General features: G+C 45.4%; 4 protein-coding genes across 4 annotated transcripts; 1 reads left to right on the forward strand and 3 right to left on the reverse strand.

Moving 5' to 3' along the window:
- Positions 1-1,114: 1,114 nt before the first annotated feature.
- Positions 1,115-13,944, forward strand: GLAREA_12721 (Acetyl-CoA synthetase-like protein; the record flags this gene model as incomplete). Its single annotated transcript, XM_008083502.1, has 21 exons — positions 1,115-1,379; positions 1,528-1,743; positions 1,909-1,932; positions 1,997-2,132; positions 2,246-2,515; positions 2,624-2,647; positions 2,783-3,105; positions 3,162-3,370; positions 3,441-3,878; positions 3,929-4,927; positions 4,981-5,934; positions 6,089-6,246; positions 6,297-6,926; positions 7,036-8,868; positions 8,931-9,274; positions 9,344-9,715; positions 9,776-10,322; positions 10,472-11,325; positions 11,411-11,911; positions 11,968-12,869; positions 12,979-13,944. 21 exons carry the CDS (start codon positions 1,115-1,117, stop codon positions 13,942-13,944), a joined length of 10,965 nt encoding a protein of 3,654 aa, XP_008081693.1.
- A 440-nt stretch (positions 13,945-14,384) lies between these two features.
- On the reverse strand, positions 14,385-15,875 carry GLAREA_12722 (Zn2/Cys6 DNA-binding protein; the record flags this gene model as incomplete). Its single annotated transcript, XM_008083503.1, has 4 exons — positions 14,385-14,930; positions 14,977-15,241; positions 15,297-15,626; positions 15,727-15,875. The coding sequence occupies 4 exons, from the start codon at positions 15,873-15,875 to the stop codon at positions 14,385-14,387; spliced, it is 1,290 nt and encodes a 429-aa protein (XP_008081694.1).
- Positions 15,876-17,282: 1,407 nt separating this feature from the next.
- On the reverse strand, positions 17,283-19,544 carry GLAREA_12723 (Ankyrin repeat-containing protein; the record flags this gene model as incomplete). The annotated part of the gene is made up of 6 exons (XM_008083504.1): positions 17,283-17,800; positions 17,852-18,312; positions 18,376-18,452; positions 18,501-18,856; positions 18,904-19,034; positions 19,102-19,544. 6 exons carry the CDS (start codon positions 19,542-19,544, stop codon positions 17,283-17,285), a joined length of 1,986 nt encoding a protein of 661 aa, XP_008081695.1.
- A 658-nt stretch (positions 19,545-20,202) lies between these two features.
- GLAREA_12724 (uncharacterized protein) lies at positions 20,203-21,575 on the reverse strand (the record flags this gene model as incomplete). The annotated part of the gene is made up of 7 exons (XM_008083505.1): positions 20,203-20,354; positions 20,422-20,487; positions 20,548-20,607; positions 20,660-20,722; positions 20,786-20,821; positions 20,893-21,327; positions 21,383-21,575. 7 exons carry the CDS (start codon positions 21,573-21,575, stop codon positions 20,203-20,205), a joined length of 1,005 nt encoding a protein of 334 aa, XP_008081696.1.
- Between the last annotated feature and the right edge of the window lie 6 nt (positions 21,576-21,581).

The following is a 21,581-nucleotide window of genomic DNA, read 5'->3' on the forward strand; positions in this document are numbered from 1 at the left end:
ATATAGGTGGTATGGTCGAGATGCTCGTCGGTTCAGTCGTATAAGTTGGTGGTGTAGGTAGTCGGGTATGAGGCGGTGGGGGCAAAGAGATTATTATCATCATATTTACTCCACACGAGGATTCCGGGGGTGTAGCTAGTGAAGACGCGTTGAATTTCCATGGGGAGACGCGATTGACATGATAGAGATTTATGTTTATTACTAGGGACACCTAAGGCTAATTGCCCTCGGAATCATCTCGGTAGCCCCGTAGACGTTACATGAGAAGTGGCTATCGAGACACGACATCTTCAATCAAGTTGACAGAATATCGTTTATATTTTCGTAAATGTTCCGTAAATAGGACCTCTTTCAAATTATAACTCGCCACTAGAGCCTTACTTTGCGAACTACAGCTCTATAGTAATGAATTAGTAAAGCCGATTCCGCCCACCTACCCTTAACTGCTGATCATGTCACTCTCTTGACATACATAGCACATAACGAAAATAGACCAAGTCTATGAGCGCTCCAGATCGAAATCACGAAGGCTGAAATAAATGAGTGCAGAATGTTTTTGCGATGACCCGGTTCATCCACCACAGTTGGGCTTTCGCTGTCGCGTGCATTAAGCGTGCACGCTCTTCGCTGAGTCCCTCTCTTCACTCGATACGAGTAAGTCATTTACACGTTGCTATTCTCGGGAGCTGACCATTCCTTAGATCAATTATCGAGGCTCTTACCAATCAATATGTCAATATCAAGGGCGTTTGCGTTCAGCTCGCTTGAAACGCCGTTGCTCATAGGATTTGTTCTTGTTCGTTTGCTAGGTACCTATCCGCCTCCGGCTGGCATCCGTCCGGCGGCGACTTCAATGGGAACTGGGGGAGCTATCGACAAGGGCGTGTTAACTCTAGCCCGTTCTCATTCCCTGAGGAAGCTCTTGAAAATGCTATTGGCCTTGAATATCCCAGGTACGATGATGCACAGTTCGTGCATTCATCATTTTGCTTAGTTCTCACTTAAATCCATTTCGATCAATCTTGAACTTCCACTAATTCAATCTAAAATAGACTATATCCGCATCTAACTCCATTCGAATCAGTGTCCAACTTGCAAATTATAGGTGCTCATGATGGCTTCTTACTTGCAAGAACCCATTGCTATTGTCGGAAGCGGGTGTCGTTTCCCAGGAGAAGCTAACACGCCCTCAAAACTCTGGGAACTTCTTAAGAGCCCTCGAGATGTATCTGCTCCAATTCCTGCAAGTAGATTCAACATTGATCGTTTCTATCACCCTAAAGGCTCCCATCACGGGACTACTAATGTTAAGGGCGCGTATTTTCTATCTGGTGATCCACGCCATTTTGATGCTCCATTCTTCAATGTATTACCTTCAGGTTAGTTATAGAACACAATTTTTTTCTCTCCAATTTAATCTAGCCGGCTGTTATTCGTTACCACCAAGCACCTAAAGACGCTCGCGTTCCTCGTTTTTAGGGACATGGTGCAATAAGTTATAAATACATAATGCTGATTAAAGGATAGAGGCGGATTCGATGGATCCACAGCATAGGATGTTGTTAGAGGTGTGCTACGAGGCATCCGAATCGGCTGGTATTACCTTGTCAAACCTACAGGGATCTGATACTGCTGTCTTCATCGGATTGATGGGCTATGATTATTGCGGAATTGCTAGTCGAGATCCAAATTACATACCAACATACCTAGCTTCTGGGACTGCTAACAGCAATGCTGCTGCTCGTATTTCATAGTGAGTCAATATTTGATTTATCCGTTGATCAGATTTGGCTCTGCCGTCAAAGTGACGACTCTTTCGTCATGAAATTTTCAATGAAATACAAAAATACTTTGGATAACCAGGGCAAATTATCTTGACTTTTCTTCGCTGACTCTTCAAATGTATAGTCATTTTGATTGCCATGGGCCGTCGTATGTGCTTGCCTCCCCAAAGGAGAATGGGTAGCTAATTCTGGAAGGATGACTATCGACACAGCATGCTCGTCAAGTCTCGTCGCGGTACACCAAGCCGTACAGGTCTTGAGAGATGGAGTTTCTAGGATTGCAATTGCAGCTGGAACAAATTTATTACTGGACTCGGGGAATTTCATCACCGGGAGTAAAATGAACATGTAAGTCCAAGTTCGATGCCAATGGGTTAAAGCTGTTTTCGATTCAATGTCTACGCTTGTTTCATCTGCTATCGCTCTATGGTGCATAACACACTTCTAACCACCACGAGCAGGCTCTCTCCTACCGGCCATTCTAGAATGTGGGATGCGGACGCGGATGGTTACGCCCGAGGAGAAGGTGTCAGCGCTGTGATTCTCAAAACTTTACGTTCTGCTATCGAGGATGGTGATGATATCGAATGCATCATTCGAGAAACCGGAATCAATCAAGACGGAAAAACGACAGGTATCACAATGCCCAGTGCATCTGCACAAGCAGCGTTGATCAAGTCAACCTACACGAAGGCCGGGCTCGACCTGTTAAACAAGCACGACCGTTGTCAGTATTTTGTGCGTTACTCGTTTCCTTTTCTGTTTCGGCCTTACCAGAGCAGACCATGACGCGCTCGTGAATGGCATGTTTCAACCGTCAATTTGCTAACATCATCTAGGAAGCTCACGGAACAGGCACACCGGTAAGCCCCAATTTCGAAATCTGTGTTACCTATAATTTGCCGTGAAAGACGCTTTCATGCAAAATCTCTATCTTGCAGAAGAAAACGCGTCATCTTTCTTGTTTCGTCTTCTTAAGAGACAGTCTCTGATCATAGATCTCAACAGGCTGGCGATCCCCAAGAAGCGCAAGCTTTGTGCAAAGCTTTTTTCGGTCACGGTAAGGAAGATCCTAACGAAATTTTGTATGTTGGATCCGTGAAAACGATTGTTGGTCACACGGAAGGGACCGCTGGTGTTGCTGGGATTCTGAAAGCGTCTCTTGCCCTTAAACATGCTATAATACCCCCAAATCTTCTTTTAAACCGACTAAATCCAGACATTGAGCCATTTTATACTAACATGCGAATCCTCAACACGGCTCAACCTTGGCCAGCAGTTGTGGAGAATAATCCTCGACGCGCAAGTGTTAATAGTTTTGGTACTCTATCCAGCCCACCCTGTCCCCAATTCTAGACCATTCTAATTGATTCATAGGCTTTGGGGGAACAAACGCGCATGCCATACTTGAGAGCTATGAATCGAGTAGTCCTTCGATTACAGATCCTAGGACGGAAGACCCGCCACTTGTGCCTTTCCTATTCTCAGCAGCTTCTGAAAAGTCGCTTGAGGGTGCTATAATGTCATACGTTGCATACCTTCAAGATAATCAATCAACTGATATTCGTCGGCTGGCTTATACACTGGTCCGTATTCTGTTTCTTTCCTGTTTGTTAACCAATTGTACAGTAGTCTAACATAAGTTTGTCCAAATAGAGTTGCAGACGGACAGCGTTTCCTGTGAAAGCTTCGTTTTCGGCCTCGACAGGCGCAGAGCTTTGCAATTCCATGCAAGAAAGTTTACAGCAAAGCTCTACCGAACGTAAAACAATAGGTGTACGTTCATCTCAAGGTGGATCGATTCTTGGCGTTTTCACTGGTCAAGGAGCACAATGGGCCCTGATGGGGATCCATCTAATCGAGTCTTTTGACATCGCTCAAATCATTATTGAAAAACTCGATCGGTCGTTAGAAGCACTCCCTACGTCCGATCGTCCGGATTTCAAAATTCTTGCAGAGCTTTCCGCAGAAAAATCTTCATCGCGTCTAGCAGAAGCAATCTTTTCTCAGACTCTCTGTACTGCTGTGCAAATTGTTATTGTGGATCTCCTCAAGAGCGCTGGTATTGTGTTCAAAGCTGTTGTCGGGCATTCTGTGAGTTCCGCCTATGATAAATGTTGAGTTTCCACTGACGACTATGGTAGAGCGGCGAGATAGTTGCAGCTTACGCAGCTGGGTTTATTACTGCCTTCGACGCCGTCCGAATTGCGTATTATCGCGGACGTTGTGCCGCCTTGGCTTCTGGTGAAGGGGATTTGGCTGGAGCGATGTTAGCTGTGGGCACTTCCTTTGAAGATGGAAAAGAAATGTGCGAATTGGAAGATTTTGAAGGCCGCATCAACGTTGCAGCCTGCAACTCGCCATCGAGCATTACCCTTTCTGGGGATATTGATGCGATTGCCGAAGTTCAAGTTGTCTTTGAAGAAGAGGGAAAGTTTGTCCGGCCTTTGAAAGTCAATACCGCTTATCACTCGCATCATATGCTCCGGTGCCAGGACTCTTATATAAAACTTCTACAGCAATGCAACATCCAGGTTTCTGATCCGGCAGAGGGAAGTCCTATCTGGTACTCGAGTGTAGATGGCGGTGCACGTGTGGAAATAAGTGATGCGCTGAAGGCTTCCTATTGGGTGGAAAACATGGTCAGCCCGGTTCTCTTCGCTCAAGCCATTGAATGTGCAATAGAAGAATGCACGCAATTTGATGTTGCACTAGAGATTGGACCTCACCCAGCCTTGAAAGGTCCTGTGCAACAAACAATCGAACAACTAGGCGCTGAGGCAATACCATACTTTGGTGTCTTAAACCGCGGAAAGAATGATCTTAAATCCTTCCTGGATTGTATTGGCTCAATTTGGACTCACTGTGGTAGTTCAACCTTGGATCTTTCTGCTTTCCAAAAGTTACACTATGGTAATGAGCAACACGCGCTTCCATTGAAAGATATGCCGTCCTACGCTTGGAACCATGAGAGGGAATACTGGAATGAGTCACGTGCCGGCAAGCAGTACCGCACCCACGAGACCGCAATCCATGAGTTTTTAGGTAGACGAACGACAGACGGAGTTGAGGACGAATGGCGGTGGGAAAACGTGCTTCGAACGCGAGAGATATCTTGGCTTTCTGGACATGCGCTTCAAGGGGTAAGGTTATTCCACGCTCTGTTAGATCAATCAGACTGACACAGTGTTCTTAGCAAACAGTATTTCCAGCCACTGGTTACATTGCACTGGCCATGGAAGCAGCAATGCAGATAGCAGCCGGACGTCCAGTGAAATTGATCGAGCTTGTTGACCTCGTTATCAACAAGGCAATCACAATCGACGACGACAACGGCGCTGAGATCGTTGTGAGCATGTCAAATATAATGACCATTGGCAAAAACTTTATCACTGCTAATTATACATCTTACTCTTCTGTCAGCAAGAGCTCTGGAAAGATGGCTATCAGCGCCTCAGCTCGTGTTGAAATAAATCTGGGCGAGGAAGACGTAGAAGTACTCCAAAGCCCAGCAAAGTTAGACCTGACGATGTCTGACGTAGATGTTAACGACTTCTACAACAACCTTTCTGAGCTTGGGTACGGCTACTCAGGTGATTTCAGGGCTATGGGATTGCTTTCTCGGCGTTCAGGAACAGCGAGTGGTACTATTCTGCCCCCAGCCGAGGACCACACAGTGTCTAAAATGTACTTTCACCCTTCAATGCTCGACACTGCCTTACAGGGTATGTTTGCTGCTTTCAGTGCCCCAGGAGACGGTAGGCTCTGGAGTCTGCATGCACCTACCGGAATGCAGCGAGTCTCAATAGTTCCTTCACTTTGTATCGAGAATATCGCCAAAACTGTTTCCTTTGATTGCTCGATATCTACAGCCATTTCCAACAATATTACCGGGGACATCAGTGTCTATTCTACGGACGAAAAGCAAACAGTCATTGCAATTGAGGGTCTTGTCTGTCGACCATTCTCACCAGCTACACAGGCAGATGACTGCGCAATGTTTTCGGAGATGGTGTGGGATGTAGCGACGCCAGATGGCGAAATCCTGGTTCGCAATATCGAGCGTGCTACTCCGAGCCAGTTGAGTAAAGCATGCGACTGCGAACGTGTCGCACTCTATTACCTGAGATCTCTGAATGAGTCTATCACTGTAAGAGCAATTCCCTTTCAGTAATGTTTCACAGAAAGCCACAGATCTCCCCCTTTCCCTCAATTTGTGAACTTTGGGCTCTAGACTTACTGGATGATCAAATGAGTCATTCGATTAATTTCCAATTGTCCATGCTAAAATTACTGTCTTCTAGCCATCCGAGCGCATTGCGCTTGAAATTCCTCCGCATCACGAAGCGCTTCTGGATAGCGCAAACCATGCCACCGAACTTGTCATGAATGGAAAGCACACTTACGCTCAAAAGAGCTGGGTCAATGACACTCACGAACAGATCTGTTCAGTCATGGATTCGTAAGTTGAATATACTTCCCGCCCTACGGTCGCTAGCTAAGTAGATGTAGTTACGGCTCTGACCCTGATTTTAATATAATGCGCGCAGTCGGTGAGAATCTTCCAGCAGTCGTTCGAGGAGAAACAACTATTCTTGAACATATGACGAAGGATGATAGACTAAATGACTACTATCAAAATGCCCTTGGTTTCGATAACGCCTATGACGTACTAGCAGGTATGGTTGCACAATTAGTCCACAGGTTTCCTCATATGGACATTATAGAGGTAGGTGCCGGAACTGGATCAGCAACCGCGCCAATTTTATCCCAGATTGGGGCTGCCTTTTCTTCGTACACCTTCACGGATATTGGAGTCGGATTTCTATCTAGGGCCCAAGATACATTTAAGGAACACTCAAGCAAACTGATATACAAGACCCTGGATATCGAAAAGGACCCAACTTCGCAAGGTTTTAACGAACATTCCTATGATGTGGTTGTGGCAGCAAATGTACTTCACGCCACCCACACGCTAGATGAAACATTGAAGCACACAAGAAAGCTACTGAAACCCGGTGGTTATCTCATTCTCTTTGAGATTGTCGACAACATGGCCATGCGTGTCGGTTTAGTCATGGGGGGACTGCCAGGATGGTGGGTTGGCAGAGAAGACGGCCGCCGATTTGCGCCTACAATTGAGTACGTTGCTTTCTGTACTATGTCTCCCTATTTGACGTTCAATTTCGCGTACTTCTGTATGAATTATCCAATCAAAAGAGCGAGATTCACTAACACACGAGTCTCATAGATTACCCAAATGGGACAAGCTCCTTAAAAAAGCCAAGTTCTCTGGTATCGATACCTACACTCCCCTCAATGATCCTCTCGTATACTTTGCTTCTGTTTTCGTTTCCCAAGCGGTGGACAACACCACGACTTTGCTCAGGCGCCCGTTCTCGAAACACAACCAGATATCCATCCCGAATCTCTTACTCATAGGAGGTGATTCTATGGAGACATCTAGGCTCATGGAAGACATTGAACAACTATTGCGTCCGCTTGCCAAAAATATTATAACAGCTATCACGTTGGATGAGCTACAGAACATCGAAGTGCCTCCTATGTGTACCGTTCTGAGTTTAGCCGAACTTGATAGTCCCTTGTTCAAAGACATGTCGGAAGATCGTTGGCAAGCTCTCAAGAACGTCTTGACTGTAGCTCGAAATGTGCTGTGGTTGACTCGCGGTTGCCGTCGAGATGATCCCTATGCTGCCATGACCGTGGGCTTTATGAGATGCGTGACATACGAGTTACCACAACTACGACATCAACTACTTGATGTGGATCATTCTAGGATTGTCAATGGCACATTGTTAGCAGAAGTATTGCTTCGCTTGCACGTCGACGAAGAGTGGGATGGTATGGACCACGAAAGAAATGTTTTATGGACAACAGAGACTGAAATCATGATTGAGAATGAAAAATTCTTCATTCCACGCATAAAACCCCAATTCGAGCAAAATCAACGGTACAACTCCGCTAGGAGAACGATCACTAAGGATTCTAATGTGAGCTCGTCGCTCGTCAAATTAGACCGTTCGGAAACAGGATATTCACTTCGAGAAGAAATCGTGCCTATCAGGCATGATAACAATACACACACGCTTGTCGACGTCGATGTGTCGTTAGCAGTTGCATTCAAGGTATCGTCGACCCGTGCTTTCTTCAGTATTGGCGTGAACAGCGATACTGGATCGAAAGTTCTATCGGCAAGTCAACACAATGCATCAACTATATCTGTTCTCAATGCATGGTCGATGCCTGTCAATATTATCAGCGGCTTCGAAGCACAATTTCTTTCTTTGGTGGCCGGAAGTATGATACTCCAGTACTTGTCGACTATAATGTCAGCGGGGGGTGTTCTACTGGTCCACGAACCAAGTCCAGCACTTGCATCAATATTATCAGAAGCGGACAGATTTAAAGTCGCCTACACAACTTGTGACTCAGATGCTAGTAAAGAGTGGATTTACATACATCCACAGGGTTCGAGCCGATACATACTTCCATTGCTACCAACGAACATTTCTATGTTCCTGGACATGTCCACGGGCTGGGGCTCTAATAGTGAGCCTCACGGCGTCGTGTCTAGAATCTCGGCGGCGCTCCCGAAACTTTGCAGAAGGGAAAACAGTTCAACCTTTGTATCAAGCGATTCATTTGTTCTGCCCGATGAAGTCATTTGCGACGCATCCTTTTCTGCCGCGTTACAGAGTGCCAACACATTTGCAGCATCATTATTCTCATCAGCCTCATTCCCGGATACTGAGACACTACCCGTGTTACCTCTTAAAAATGCTGTCAGCGAGATCCAACAACATCCGATGTCGATTATTAACTGGCGATCGGACAAGTATGTCTCTACCATGGTATCAACTATTGATGCTAGTAATACTCTATTTCGAGGGGATAGGACGTATTGGTTGGTCGGTTTAGCGGGCGATCTTGGACAGTCAATTTGCGACTGGATGGCGGACCATGGTGCCAGATTTATAGTCCTGATGAGTAGAACTCGAAGAGTGGAGGACAGCTGGATCCAGCAGCACAAGGCAGACGGGGTAACGATAGCGTGGCTGGCCGGGTAAGAATTAAATATCTTAATGCCATTGTTTATGGCCATATTTTGTTCTAACAACTATCTAGGGACGTAACAGACCAAACAGGTTTAGCGCAGGTGTATGAGAAGATCGCCTTAACTATGCCAACTATCGCAGGGGTAGCTAATGGAGCGTTGATCTTGCGAGACCAAGCCTTTTCAGATATGGACCTCGACTCCTTCCAGACAGTCATCAAACCAAAGGTTGACGGCACGCTGTTTTTAAGTCAGCTCTTCCAAGAAAATACGCTTGACTTTTTTATTGCTTTTTCATCCGTCGTTGCTACCATGGGAAACAGCGGCCAAAGTGCATATTCAGCAGCGAATGGATTCACCAAAGCTTTGATAAATCAAAGACGAGAGCGTGGTCTGGCTGGCTCCGTCATAGACAGTAAGTGTGCTACAATCTCTAATCTCCCGTTTTAAAAATTCGTTTTGGCTAACAAGATAACGCGTAAAGTCTCGAGGGTCGCAGGAGTTGGATATGTGGAGCGCGAGCTTAAAACATCAGTCATGTCAGAGAAACAGGTCAAAAGATTGATGAACGTAAGCCTGCCAATGTCAGAAGCGGACCTCCATCAGCTGTTTGCAGAAGCAGTATTTTCCGGAAAGCCCGATTCTGGACTCAAGTCGGAGCTCATTTCAGGTATCCGAACACTAACTGTCGACAACGAAAGTCCTGTCTTCTGGTTCAAACAGGTCAAATTTTCGCACTTCATTCAAAACCGAGAACATGTTGGGGATGACACTGGTAACAAGGTTACCAGAATCCCCGTCAAAACATTGCTACAAGCGGCCACATCTCCTGAGCATGCTGTCACTATATTACGCAGTAAGTCCGGCAAAACTGTAACCATGTAATTTATTTGAATGTTGCCGCTAACAAATCTAGCTGCTTTCATTGCGAAACTGAACTCGAGCCTGAATCTCTCAAGCGACGATTCTGTTGATGGTAACATGCCCTTGATTGAGCTCGGGTTAGATTCTCTGGTTGCGGTGGACATTCGGACGTGGTTCTTACAAGAGCTCAAAATTGATCTACCAGTGTTGAAAATATTGGGTGGCGCATCTGCTGTGGATTTAATTACACTTGCAGTTGAAAGACTTCCTGAAGAGCTGTTGCCGAAATTTGGCGAGACACCTGCTCATAATACTAAGCCAATCCTTCACGATACATCTGGACCAGTACAACCTGTACCTTCTCAACCCACTAAGCCAATTCCCGATGAGCAGTCGCCGAGGAGAGCTAATGTCTTACATGAACCCACGATCTCAGCACCTTCGTCGGAGACCTCGACGTCGCCATCTCAACCGTCCCCTCCGTCTGAAGCTTCAAGCCTTGGCGTGGAGTCTCATAGTGACGAGGTTAAAACCCCGTCGTCAGAACCGGAGGTTGATAATAAGGAGGGAAAGATGCTAGAATCAAAAGTCCTTGGAACGTAAGCGGACTTCTACTCATAACCATTACCCATATGCCAATCTAATTTTGGAAGGCATGCTCTTGATACAACTGGTCGAGTGGCTTTGTAAAATGAGATTACCATTCCTCTGGAGCCTAGTGCTTGAACAATCGTTAACCGATTCCCAGCCCCTCGAAGTCTGAGATTCTACGCGTAGAGCCCATGTCGTATGGACAGTCAAGCTTCTGGTTTCTAGGTCGATACCTAGAAGACTCAATCAGCTTCAACATCACTTTTTGGGTCAAAGTAAAAGGCAGCATAGATACACCTCGATTAAGAAGAGCCGTAGAATTGGTCTCGCAAAGACACGAGTCTTTGAGGACTTGGTTTTCCCAAATTGATGGGGACGACCCGACGCAGAACATCATGAAAGAATCGACTTTTAATCTAAAAGAGCAGCCTGTCAAGAGCGAAGACGAGTTTCTGTGCATTTTCAATGATATGAAAAACCATGTATACGACATTGAAAACGGGGACACAATCAGACTTACTTTGTGCGAAGAGTCTGTCGATACCTGCTATCTTCTTCTTGGATTCCACCATATCTTGATGGACGGGATGAGCTCCGATATTCTCTTCGCAAACGTCCAACAGGCTTACAGAGACGGAGCATTGCCTCCCATACCACTCCAATATTCGACATGGGCCGCACGACAGCGATCTTTTGTTGAGAGCACTGAGTCTTCGCAGGATCGATTATTCTGGAAGACAGAATTTGCAACTATTCCCACAGTCCTTCCTCTGTTTCCGATCTCCGGAGTCAGCTCACGAAAAATACTCAAGCGATGGCATATGGTCAGAGCCAGTACTAATCTTGGTAACGATATGACCATGCGCATCAAGGACAGATGTCGGAGTTTGAAAGTCTCTCCCGCGTATTTTCATCTGGCCATCTGGAAGACGCTTCTCTTCAGATTCTTGAAAGTGGATGATATATGCATTGGTGTGAACGACATGAATAGAACAAACGCAGAGGATACTGGTAAGTTCCATCCAATAGCTACCATTAGTGTTTTCACTCTTTAATTTGTCTCTCTTTCTTCTTCCGTGGCTGATGCGAAATCTAGGTGTAATTGGAAACTTGATGAACATTCTCCCTGTTAGATTCCAATCAAACCCAACGCAGAACTTCCTTCATGCAGTCAAGGAAGCTCGTACAAAAGTGATGACCGCAATCGGTCACTCGAAAGTACCCTTCAGTGTCATCCTGAGCGACCTAGATATCAGCAGAGATTCTACTTACACACCTGTGTTCCAAACGACTTTTGACTACCGGGAAACATTCAAAAAATCGTTTCTCGGACAAGAAGCATATTCACCACCTGAGGGCTTGGCTCGAAATAGCAACGGTTATGATCTTAGCTTGGGCGCCCTGGAGTCGTTAGACGGCGAATCTACCATCTACCTAGGCGCTCAAAGCTCGATCTACTCTCTAGCTGATGCTGAAATTATCATCAAGTCATATGTTCATTTGTTGAATTGCTTTACAGAGCATCCTGCAACTAGGGTTTCTCGACCATCTCTCTTCGCACCGGCTGATATAGCACACGGTCTCGATATTGGTACAGGTAAGCGAGCTACACAGGTCCCAATACTTCACCTAGCTGGCTAACTATTTTTCAAGAAGCACCACTAGTTGCGGACTGGCCAGAAACAGTAATTCACAAGATTGATGAGGCTGTGCAGGCTCAAGGCTCATCTGTTTCCATCAAAGATGGGTATGGAAACACTCTTACGTACTCAGAAATGGATCATCGTGTCCAGGCGATTGCAGCCTCGTTGATGAAGTTGGGGACAGTAGATTCTGCTTGTATTGCTGTTTTCCAAGAGCCTACTGTCAATTGGATATGCTCAATGCTAGCAATCATGCGTGTTGGAGCTATCTACGTACCACTAGACTACCGCAACGGCATTTCTCGACTCGCCAGTGTTATCAAAAGCTGTGAGCCGTCTGTGTTACTGATTGACTCTGCCAACTCCGATGAGGCGAAAAATCTTGGCGTGGACAAGTCTCGAGTGGTCAACATTTCGTTGATAAAAACTTCAAACACAACTCAAGTTGCTATTGCAGCAAAGCCCGAGACGGTGGGAGTTATACTCTTCACTAGTGGTACAACGGGTGTACCAAAAGGTATTATGTTGAAGCATTCTAGCCTCAAAAGCTCCATCGAGGCATTGACGAAGACGTACGGCCTCGGAAGGGAGGTCGTGTTACAACAAACGGCGTTTAGCTTCGACATGTGCCTCGATGAAATATTTGTAGCCCTCTGTAATGGCGGTACACTTTTTGTTGTTGATAACGCTCGTCGCGGAGATTCTCACGCTCTTATGGATATAATTCGAAGCGAGGGAGTCACTTACACTCGCGCGACGCCACCCGAGTATTCATCTTGGATTCGCCATGGTGCAGATCTTGTCCATGAGAATCGCACCTGGAGATATGCTTTTGCTGGCGGTGACTGGCTCACTGATCGACTATGCCAAGAGTTCCGTTCATTGAATTTACCTGACCTAAAGCTCTTCAATGTTCGTGTTCCCCTTTTCTCAAAGTCGCTGTTTATTTGACGATATTTTGTGACCTTCTCAAACATTCTCAGCATTCATGTGGAAACTTTGCTAATTGAAGCTTGAATAGTCTTACGGCCCTACGGAAATTACTCTGTCTGCCGTAAAAATTGAAGTCGATTATCACAAGAACTCCTCAGTGGAAGAAAAAATTCCAATAGGAAAGCCACTACCAGGATACTCAATCTACATTCTTGATTCCGATCTACAGCCCGTGCCCCTCGGTATCACTGGAGAAATAGTTATTGGTGGCTCTGGTGTATCGCTCGGATATCTCAATAACGAAGTTTTATCTAACGAAAAGTTCGTCGCTAATTCCTGGGCCACACACGAGTTTATGACAAACGGATGGACCAAAATGTACCGCACCGGCGACAAGGGCAGTATAACCTCTGATGGCAAGGTGATGTTCCATGGCAGAATGGAAGGGGATCTGCAAATCAAATTGCGTGGCATCCGGATTGAGCTCGAGGATATTGAGAGTTCAATCTTGCAAGCATCAAATAAAGTTCTCACTGAAGTTGTCTGTACCGTCCGCGGAGATCCAGAGTTTATTGTAGCGCACGCCGTTTTTGCCTCAACATTCTCAACCGACAATGAGTCTCGAAGTCTGTTTATTCAGAAGTTACTTACAAATCTACCGTTGCCTTCTTATATGATTCCGGCTATCATTATTCCAATCGATACTATACCGTTAACAACACACTTGAAGAGAGATCGTGCGGCTATCGCTGCCCTTCCAGTTTCGCATTCAATTGTTGCCGAGGATTTGGTGTCAGACCTCGATTCTTTTGAAGCAGCGTTGAAAGAGCTTTGGGCAATGGTGCTCCCAGCAGAGATTTGTCAGGCGGCTTTATTCAAAAGATCTTCTGATTTCTTTCGCTTCGGTGGTAGTTCACTGCTGATGGTTGAACTCCAAAGCTTGATTCGGAAGAAGTTTGGTGTCTCTTTGAGTTTGTTGGACTTGTTCCAGGTCAGCGCGTTGGGGGAGATGGCTCAGAGGGTTAGAAACGCCATGGAAAGTCTTGAGGACTGAATAGTTTGGTATATTGAAACTCATATACGGAAATGATTCAGCCATTGTAGATTAGATCAATCAGCATAGCTATGTAGAAATAAGTCCCGTGGTGTGACTTACTGCAATTGTCAATCCATATGCTTGTACAGAGAACGTCTTTGAAAGTTGGTAATTAATAAGCGATATCGTTGCAGTTTCGTTTGAAGTTTCTCATCCGATCGTCACGTTCTTCAAAACATCAGGACGTAATTGTCACGTGATCATAAATTGCACTGACGCGACAAATATCGCAACCTCTGCCATTCATGTACACGACCTGCGTCCTGCGCCTGGTCGATATCTATTCTACTTTGTGTCCGAACACTGTTGTCTGATCGAGCAAAACAGCTTTGAACTATGTAAATGATTCACATACACGCCCATCTCCAATTGTTGACCTCACTACCCGACAACTGTACTCAAAATTGTGTACTGCCACTCTCCAGGAGCTTTGAAAGACCGAACTTAGCCGCAGAATCCTCATCCATCTCATCCATAATATTGCGCATTTTCGAAATACTGCTCCGCAGCAAAGAGCTTTGATATCGAGCAGGAAACAATGGCACTACCGCAGCAAGCAGCGCGTAAAAGTGGCAGCTGAGTGCTCGCTGCTCATTCTCGCCATTTGTCCTCCTTAACTCAATCCAAAACATCCAGGAACGAAGCCAAGCTAGCTTGTCGTAGGTTGCTGACTCCGTTTCTAGGGAAATTGCTTCAAGTACTGTGTATGCAAGTTGTTCCAAATCCTGAAAGCCAATTGCGCTCCAAATCTCTGAAGCCATGAAATTGGCAGCTGCTTGTATAGACTCGATAACCCCGCTCACACGATATTCGATCCGGCCCCCGGATCTCCAGAGCGATGAGGTATCATCATCAATTGGTGAAAAGCCTCGAAGCTGGAAATCTTCGCCGAGCAACTCGGGGTATGCAGTCTTCCAGCCATTTCTCTTGATCTCAGACAACGCCTAACTTTGTTAACTGCCTGTACACTCTTATAGTTCATCGGCTTACCATTGAGTATCCTTCGATAAACACCGTCCACTGCTCCCAATCTTGAGCGGTTCCAGCCAAGATTATAGACGCCGTCACGATAGCGTCGGCATTCTCTTGAGAAAAAATGCTTATTTCGTGCTGAAGTTTTTCTAAAGCAGCACAAGCATGCGAGAGAAAGAGCTCCTTAGATCTAACACTTTTATTTGCTTGGTCAAATATGTATGCCCCAAAGCTAACTAGAGCATACTGAACACAACCATGGACCCCATTTATGTCACTGAACCTGTTTCTTTTTAGCTATCGAGTACGACAAAAGAATTCATTCTTATTCATCTTACTCTGGTAATTGGTCCTCTAGCAAGAGCAAAGGACGGTCTGGCAACGACGATCTTCTAGTGGAGATTCGATAAGATTGCTGAACTATCGCAAGTGCGATCGAAGACATGCCACCTTGAAATGAAATCGAGTGTTGAGAAGCGTCATGGCCGCCATCATCCTCAGGATGCCAAAGTAATTCAGGTTGCCCTCCTGGAGGCGCGAGAAACACGGACGATTCAGCCATGGGATGGTCTATTTGACTTGCTGTTGGTGGGTCTGGGGTTGTTGCGCGTGAAGGAGTAGTACTTGTAGTATATATGCAAACTCGACCAACGCGAACACAGTTTCGACTACTTCATATGTCAGTATAGGATCAACCAAGATATCCATATTGTTCATGCTAGAGGCTTGAACCTCGGATTGAATCTTCTTCTCCCATGGTTCGCTTACCAGAACGGCATCCTCTCGTCACAACGTATGTGTCTGTCTTTACACGTCGCGCATCCTTTCTTGGATCTCGCATGATGCTGTCTTCTACGAGCTGGCGCATTTGCGGAACGTGAACCAGTCTGCTCTCTTGATTGACTTCTTGAAGACATTTTTACTGATCTTGTCTTGCTGTTTTCTGTATGCTGCGAATATCTCTATTTCTCTACTTTACATGGTGGAGTTCTTCCTATATAACATCATGGTGAGGAATTCAGAATCATTGTGTTCAACTCAAGCATCTATTACAATTACTTTCAAACAGCCCCTCTACCTCAGCTTCACATTAACAATAGGAGGGCTGACCACCAATTCGTCAATGAACAACTTCCAAGGCCGGGCGACTGCATTCCGAATGAAGGTTAACAAATGTTCGCACATATCCGCTAGACGCGAGAAGTGTGCCTTAAAGTTCATCACCGTTTTCCAATCTGGACTATCTAATCTACAAATCTTTTTCCATTTGCAGTTTGAACGAATCCAAATGCTCAATTACAACTGAGGCTCAGCTGTATTGGTGTGACAAATTGTTCTATGGTATGACGATGTTATTGAACTGTGGCTGTGCGAGGGGACCGAGATGCTGACTGCTTTGACGAATTGTGCATTTGAGATTCGGTACACCAATCAGGAGAGTCTCAAGGGGGAGTGGGGGCCATTGATGTTAAGCGAGCCGTATACGACTTGTAGGGCTTGCCGAACTCCTCGTGGCTTTATGGTTACAATGGTATGCGGCTAGCATGCTCGTAAGCGCTGGTAGTTTATACAGATAACTATATTGGCGTTGAAACGCCCTGGTATAGTCCCTTTGGGACATTCTTGACCTTTTGAGAGTTGTGAAGCTGAAAACATGGGAAAGTGAATCTCGGTCAGACGTTTAGAACGTGCTGTAGCATGCTTGGAATGGGGCAAAAAGCAGGTACAGTCACTACCTTCGTATTGTGCTACTTGATCTCGTCTAGAACTGCTTGCTCGTGTGTTTCCAGCTGGAATGCACACTCGAATATATCTTCAACACTGGAGCCTCGAGATGGTCTGAGGCACTCATCTTTGACGGAATGTCCGCCACTTCTAGCGTCGCGATATATTATACTGAAGCCTATCTTGTATCACTAAGTCCTCGTGTCACAATGGTGGATGGATGTGCATTATTTGCATGACAACTGCAGCTAAGTTGAAGCAGTTGTGAAAGTTCATGTCCAATTCCCACCTACTGAAACGATGTAAGATCTTGGAGGCCATACGAAATTATGCCATTGTGCGGATCAACGAAGATACATGGTCGAGGTCAAGAAGCCCAGCCGGTCGCAACATGACATTTGACAACCTTTGAAAAGTTCATCGCTCTAATTCAACGGTCAGCCATGTGCAAATTACTGAAGTTTAGATCGCAGTAGCTAAGTGGAAGCTTACCTAGTAGCTAGAGTGTATGAAATCATCACGTTATCCTATCATTGAAATTTGCCTTCTGGACCTCTGATCATATATTACACTTAGATCCTCTTGCAGGCGATTGACCGTCAATAGTCCCATTCCGAATCGTCTTCTTCACTGCTCTCAACCCAAGCACCTGGCAGTTGACTCTCACCTTCACGTTCTGCTTTGCGTTCTAGTTTTCGTTCAGCTTTCTCGACCATTTTCCAGAATTCTCCTGCTAGACCATCACAAATTTCAGAGCCCCATACAAACCAATCCTCTGGATTCGCTCCATAAGTGAAACCTATAAAGCGCCAAGGTAGGTACCGCCTTAGTCTTGTGAATCGGTCACCCAGTTCTTCACACTCTAGATCACGGTTGAGAACACCGTCTTCCAAGAGTTTCATTTCGGTCATACCATACTCCAATAAATTCACACCAGAGCCATTCAAGTCGACCAGCCACATTTGTGTGGCCACTTGAATAAGTCGCTCGCCGTATCTACAATTATTCTCTAACAGTCCTGCGATTAATGAAAGAAACGGTGATCGCTTGGGGAGGAAAGCTACAGGATGTAAATCCGCCCCCAAATTGACCACTTCTTTCAATAAATCTCGCCAACCTAAATTATTTTAACTAAATTTAGTACAGTGGTAGTCAACACCCAACTCACCTTGGAGTTCTTCTGGCAAGTTTTCTTTCCGTGGAAAGCTAAAACATACAGCCTCATCACAATAATTGAGTCTGATTGAAGAATATTCAAACGACAAAAGTTTCCCAATCGCAAAACAAACAGCGTGGAGAATTGTATCGCCATGTATGCTCTTGGTATTGAGCATTGATGCGTTTAGTGAATCACAACCTAATGCTATACGGAAAAACTTTAAATTTGTATATAAGGCTCCGTGATAAGTTTTTTCGATTGCAATACATGCACGTTGATTGGCAGGCACCTCTTTATATTCAACTTCCAGATTTTCAGTGAGAAATTGAAAACCTTCCAAGTTTCCAAAGTAGTATACCAGGATATTTGGTTCTGGAGAATTAGAACCATGCTCGAGCAGTAGTCGCATGGTTTTTACTTGGTCTTGAGATCTAAAGCTTTGCCTGACTCTTCCTAGTATAGGATAGTTACTGATTGTCTGTCAGCAAGTAGTTGTGTCTTTCCAAATTCATTCGGGTAGAGCATTTCCATACCTAAGTCCAGGTTCCACCCTAGCCCCTTGCTCAATCAGAAATTTGCAAATCTGGTGAGTTCCATAGTAAGCTGCGTGCTGTAGGGCAGATTAGTACTTGAAACAAAACAGGCATTCTTGACGTACGCATAACAAAGTTGCCCCGGATGCATCTGCATCAAAAGGAGATGCCTCTCTTTTTTCGAATAAACCTCGTAGGCCTTCAATGTTTTCTCGAAAGATATACTGAAACGCAAGAGACTTGTCCGGGATAATATTGTAAGTTCGAATATTGATTTGCCATCCATTCTCAGCACTATGCCCAGTTATATCCCACAATCGATTCAATATTAATATAGGCCCGCGCAGTCGAGTTCTAATTCTGTGTCGACTTTGCCGTCCTTGGTCGCCTTTATTATAAATCCGTCCAGGTGTTGATATCTGGTCGATCTTGGCTACCTCGTATTCGACTGACAGCATCGGCATCCAAAAATAATAAGACGCTGTAGTTCTACAAGGCGGAAATTTTGTTTTTTCTTCAACGCTGTACAAGAAGATACGGCAGGGATTTCAGCCGGTTCAGTTCCCATCTCCTGGAGCTGTGAGCCATTGTTTGCCGGTACGTTAGAGAGCTGTTTTAGTTTGTAGACAATTATATCAGGCTGCAATTGCACGAGTGCTCTTGAATAGATTAGCTATACTCATCAAGTCTACCTGCTAGGAACGCCATCTCTTTGAATTCACCTACTTCGTATAACACTGGTGGGCTAGCGTCATAAGTCGGATGGTACGCTCCATCTTTGCTCTATACTTCTCTAGCCTATCTCGCTTCAAGACAACCTTCGCCGCAACCCATTTTCGCTTCGTTCTACTCGATGACTGTATATCCATCGAGATTTCATCCACCAACTCACCCAAGCGGTCGGCTGCACGCTTGCAATGTTCGAGACATCTTGATGATGCCGTACCGTCCAAAATGAGACTGGAAATCGGATTGCGACGCTGATCGTCTTCGATATCAGCTAGAAGCTCGTGCAAGAGTGATATTTCTTCTATGAGAGAAGTGATATCTTCTGGCGCTTCTTGAACATTGTCCCAGAATGATTTAAGCTTCGAAATGCTCGTTGCGATATGTACCGTCAGGCTGCCGATGCTGATGCCGCTGGCTACGAGGCCTACGACTTCCGCCATGTCAAGTCACATTTGTAGAATTCAATAAGTTCAAAAAGAAGTGCAGATAAGTAGACCTTTCAAGAGATCAGAGGAGTTGTCAAGTGGGAGAGCCTCATTATGTGCCTCGTGAGAATCTTGCGAGGTCTAATCTGCGTTTAACATGCACTGCGAGTGTGAGTGGCTCGCTTCAGCAACTGAGGCTGATTTTGTTAGAGTCAGGCTTTCTGATGCCCAACATTCAAAAGTCACGTTCTTCTGTTGTAACACAATGAATATGGAAAGGCTAATCTGGAGATTATCAGCTGACCTATCTCCTCTACTTGCTCGCTTTGGTACTGGTGTCTGCTGTGGCTCTTATGGTACCACGCAAAAACCTCCTAACCATCTTGGAAAATCAGGCTTATGGTTGCTGAAAATTTCTAGCTATAGTTGAGCTGACACATATGATGGCTTTTTCTTACCCGAGATATAGATTTTGATAGCAGAACATCGAGAGAGTAATGCATGAATCTTTTCGCTGCAGACTCAGATCAGCATTCGCCATTCTAGGAATTTGAGTCTATCAAGGGATTCAGTTGTGAATTCGACCCATTTAAGAGTCGACTTTCCGAGTAAGGAATCATTATCTAAATACACTCGCTCCTATTTCCTCTACTCGCACCTTTTACTCCAATTATTACAATATCCAAAACTCAGCACACACTACCACCATCATTAAGGCCACCAGCATTCGATAACTGCTATCCTTCGAAATATTTCGAGAAGCGGAAGAAGCAGGCCGAGTAGATACAGCAGGTAAATTCGTAGCCGTAACAACAGCTGGTTGATCTATGTTGGAAGTTATTACTTATGCTAAGCGAGACATAGGGCGTCAGGGGAAGGGAGAAGGTAGTACCGGTCGTTTGAGTCGGGAAGAAAGGATTGTTTATATTTGCTAATGTGACGATTTCGATACTCGAGCCTGTAAAGATTTCACTTAGCCCAATAAAGTTCAGCTTGCATAAGAAAAAGACATGCATACCTAGGCCGCCAACTTGTGAGGGTGGCGGTGGTGGAGCGTTGGGTGGTGGTTGCTGCGAAGCTAGGGTTGGTTAGTATGTGATTTGATCAAAGATTGTCGAGAATTTTCTTACTTGTTATGGTGGGAGGTGGTCCGCTTGTAGTTGGTACAACTACGGGAGGCACAGTCGTAGAGCCTAGAAGAATGATAAGCCTCAGATGAATCAAAGAAGTTGGTCAGGGTAATTTATTGCACATACTGGGTGGATTTGCTTGTGTAGTGACCGTAGTTGGATCTAAAGAAGTCAAGTTACTCATTGGAATTGGACTCTTTTGACTGATCTACGAAAAGGTCATAAAATCTTACCAGGGCTCTTCGGAGGACTTGTGGCAGCTGTTGTGGGAGGAGGAGGAGGTGGTTGGACTGGGGTGGGACTGGGAGGAGGAGGTGGTGCAGGAGCCGTTGTCACAACCGTAACTGGCTTGGTTGCCGTGATGATTGAGGTTTGAACGCTCGTTGAAGGAGGAGGAACAACGGGAGGCGTCGTAGGAGGTGTTGGAGTAGGCAACGGTGGGGTAGTGGGAAGGTTTGGAGGAGGCGGGCTTGAGCTTGGCGGCTTCGTGGTAGGTGTGTTCGTGCTAGAGGTCTTCGTGCTAGTTTGAGATCTATAGTAAGAAGTGCAGGCAAGGTTGGTGCAGCACTGCAGTCTTCCTCCAAATAACACACATCTGTTGTTATCTGTACAAAAGGTCCCGTCAAGACAGCAATCACCACCTACAATAGGCACGCAATTGATACCACCTGATCCTAAAGTCAGTATCTACTGTTCATAGGAACATAAGCGTGGTCCACTGACAGGCAAAGTATCCGACGAGACATGCTCTCTTCTGAAGTCTTGACTCTCGGATGATCAATCCACCTGGGGATACGTTTCGTGGGAAGAGGATTTCTGCGGGAATGATATCTCGATGAGCTGAGCCCTGACTTGCGGCAAGTCCGTATAATACAGGAAAGACGAATGCCAGCATGAAAATCATGTTCTTCCACATCATGGA

Source organism: Glarea lozoyensis, assembly GCF_000409485.1.
Source record: "Glarea lozoyensis ATCC 20868 chromosome Unknown GLAREA19, whole genome shotgun sequence".
Taxonomy (NCBI): Eukaryota; Fungi; Ascomycota; class Leotiomycetes; order Helotiales; family Helotiaceae; genus Glarea; species Glarea lozoyensis.